A 1,423-nucleotide genomic window follows, 5' to 3' on the forward strand; every position below is an offset into this window, starting at 1 on the left:
GTCAGCCCCGCCCACGGACAGGTGAGGAACAGGTGTCACCTGTGGGGTCACCTGTGGGGTCAGGTATGGGGTTAATGGGGTCAGCTCTGGGGTCACCTGTGGGGTCACCTGTGGGGTCAGCGGGGTCAGCTCTGGGCTGTCTGCGGGGGCCACAAACAGCTGTGTGGGCAGCACACCTGCCCAGGGCGTGTCCAGGGCGTGTCCAGGGCGTGTCCCCCGCCCCGCTGACCCCTCCCCGTCGCCCCCAGCGTGCCCAGTTCAACTGGGACCCCGAGACGGTGGGGATGATCCACGGCTCCTTCTTCTGGGGCTACATCGTCACGCAGATCCCCGGCGGCTTCATCGCCCAGAAATTCGCCGCCAACAGGTGAGGGCGGGGCCGGGGGGGCGTGGCCGGGCCCGCAGGTGTCCCCGGGGGTCACCTGGCTGTCCCCGGGCAGGGTGTTCGGCCTGGCCATCGTGTCCACCTCGGTGCTCAACATGCTGATCCCGTCGGCCGCGCGCGCCCACGTCGGCTGCGTCATCGCCGTGCGCGTCATGCAGGGCCTGGTGGAGGTCAGCGGGGATTTTGGGGTGATTTCGGGGGAATTTGGGGGTTTTTGGGTGGTTTGGGGAGATTTTGTGTTGTTTCGGGTGCTTCTCGTGGGGATTTGGGGGGTGGTTTTGGGTCTTTTTGGGTGTCTGTTGTCGCCGTGCGCGTCATGCAGGGCCTGGTGGAGGTCAGCGGGGATTTTGGGAAGATTTCGGGAGAATTTGGGGTTTTTTGGGGATCCTTGGGTGGATTTAGGTGGATTTGGGTGGTTTTAGGGTGGTTCTAGGGTGATTTGGGGGTTTTTGGGTGTTTGGGGCCTGCGTCATCGCCGTGTGCGTCGTGCAGGGCCTGATCGAGGTCAGGAGCGGATTTTGGGGTGATTTCAGGGGTTTTGGGGAGTTTTCAGGGTGTTTTGGGGGTTTGCAAGTGTCTTTGGGGCGTTCTGGGATATTTCATTTTGATTGAAGGATTTTTTAAGGAGTTTTTAGGGTGTTTTTAAGGGGCGTTGGGGTGTTTGTGTTTAAGGTGTTTTTGGGGAATTTTGGGGTGGTTTTGGGTATTTTTGGGGTATTTTCAGGTGTTTCCAGGTGGCTTTCGATGTTCAGCTGGGGAGGTTGGGGTGTAGCATTCCCACACTCCCATTGGCCAGGGCGTGGCAGGGGGGGCGTGGCCAGGCTGGGTGTGTCCCTTGGCACCCCCGCACTGCATCCTTCAGGGTGTGGCCGTGTGGGCGTGTCCGGGGGGCGTGTTCAGCGCTGACCCCGCCCCTTTTCGGCAGGGCGTGACCTACCCCGCCTGTCACGGCATCTGGAGCAAGTGGGCGCCGCCCCTGGAGCGGAGCCGCCTGGCGACCACGGCCTTCTGCGGTGCGGGGGGCTCGGGGGGCTTCTG

At 62.4% G+C, this 1,423-nt stretch overlaps 1 protein-coding gene across 1 annotated transcript in view; it reads left to right on the plus strand.

Moving 5' to 3' along the window:
* Positions 1-248: 248 nt before the first annotated feature.
* LOC121354708 (vesicular glutamate transporter 1-like) overlaps positions 249-1,423 on the plus strand; it is a gene marked incomplete at both ends in the record, with an annotated part of 2,500 nt that continues 1,325 nt past the window's right edge. The window contains 3 exons of the mRNA XM_041469497.1: positions 249-367; positions 441-555; positions 1,311-1,398. Coding sequence (XP_041325431.1) covers positions 249-367; positions 441-555; positions 1,311-1,398 — 322 coding nt within the window. The remainder of the gene's footprint in view (positions 368-440; positions 556-1,310; positions 1,399-1,423) is intronic.

The sequence above is a fragment of the Pyrgilauda ruficollis genome, unplaced genomic scaffold (genome assembly GCF_017590135.1).
Source record: "Pyrgilauda ruficollis isolate IOZ18807 unplaced genomic scaffold, ASM1759013v1 scaffold2357, whole genome shotgun sequence".
NCBI classification, from domain to species: domain Eukaryota; kingdom Metazoa; phylum Chordata; class Aves; order Passeriformes; family Passeridae; genus Pyrgilauda; species Pyrgilauda ruficollis.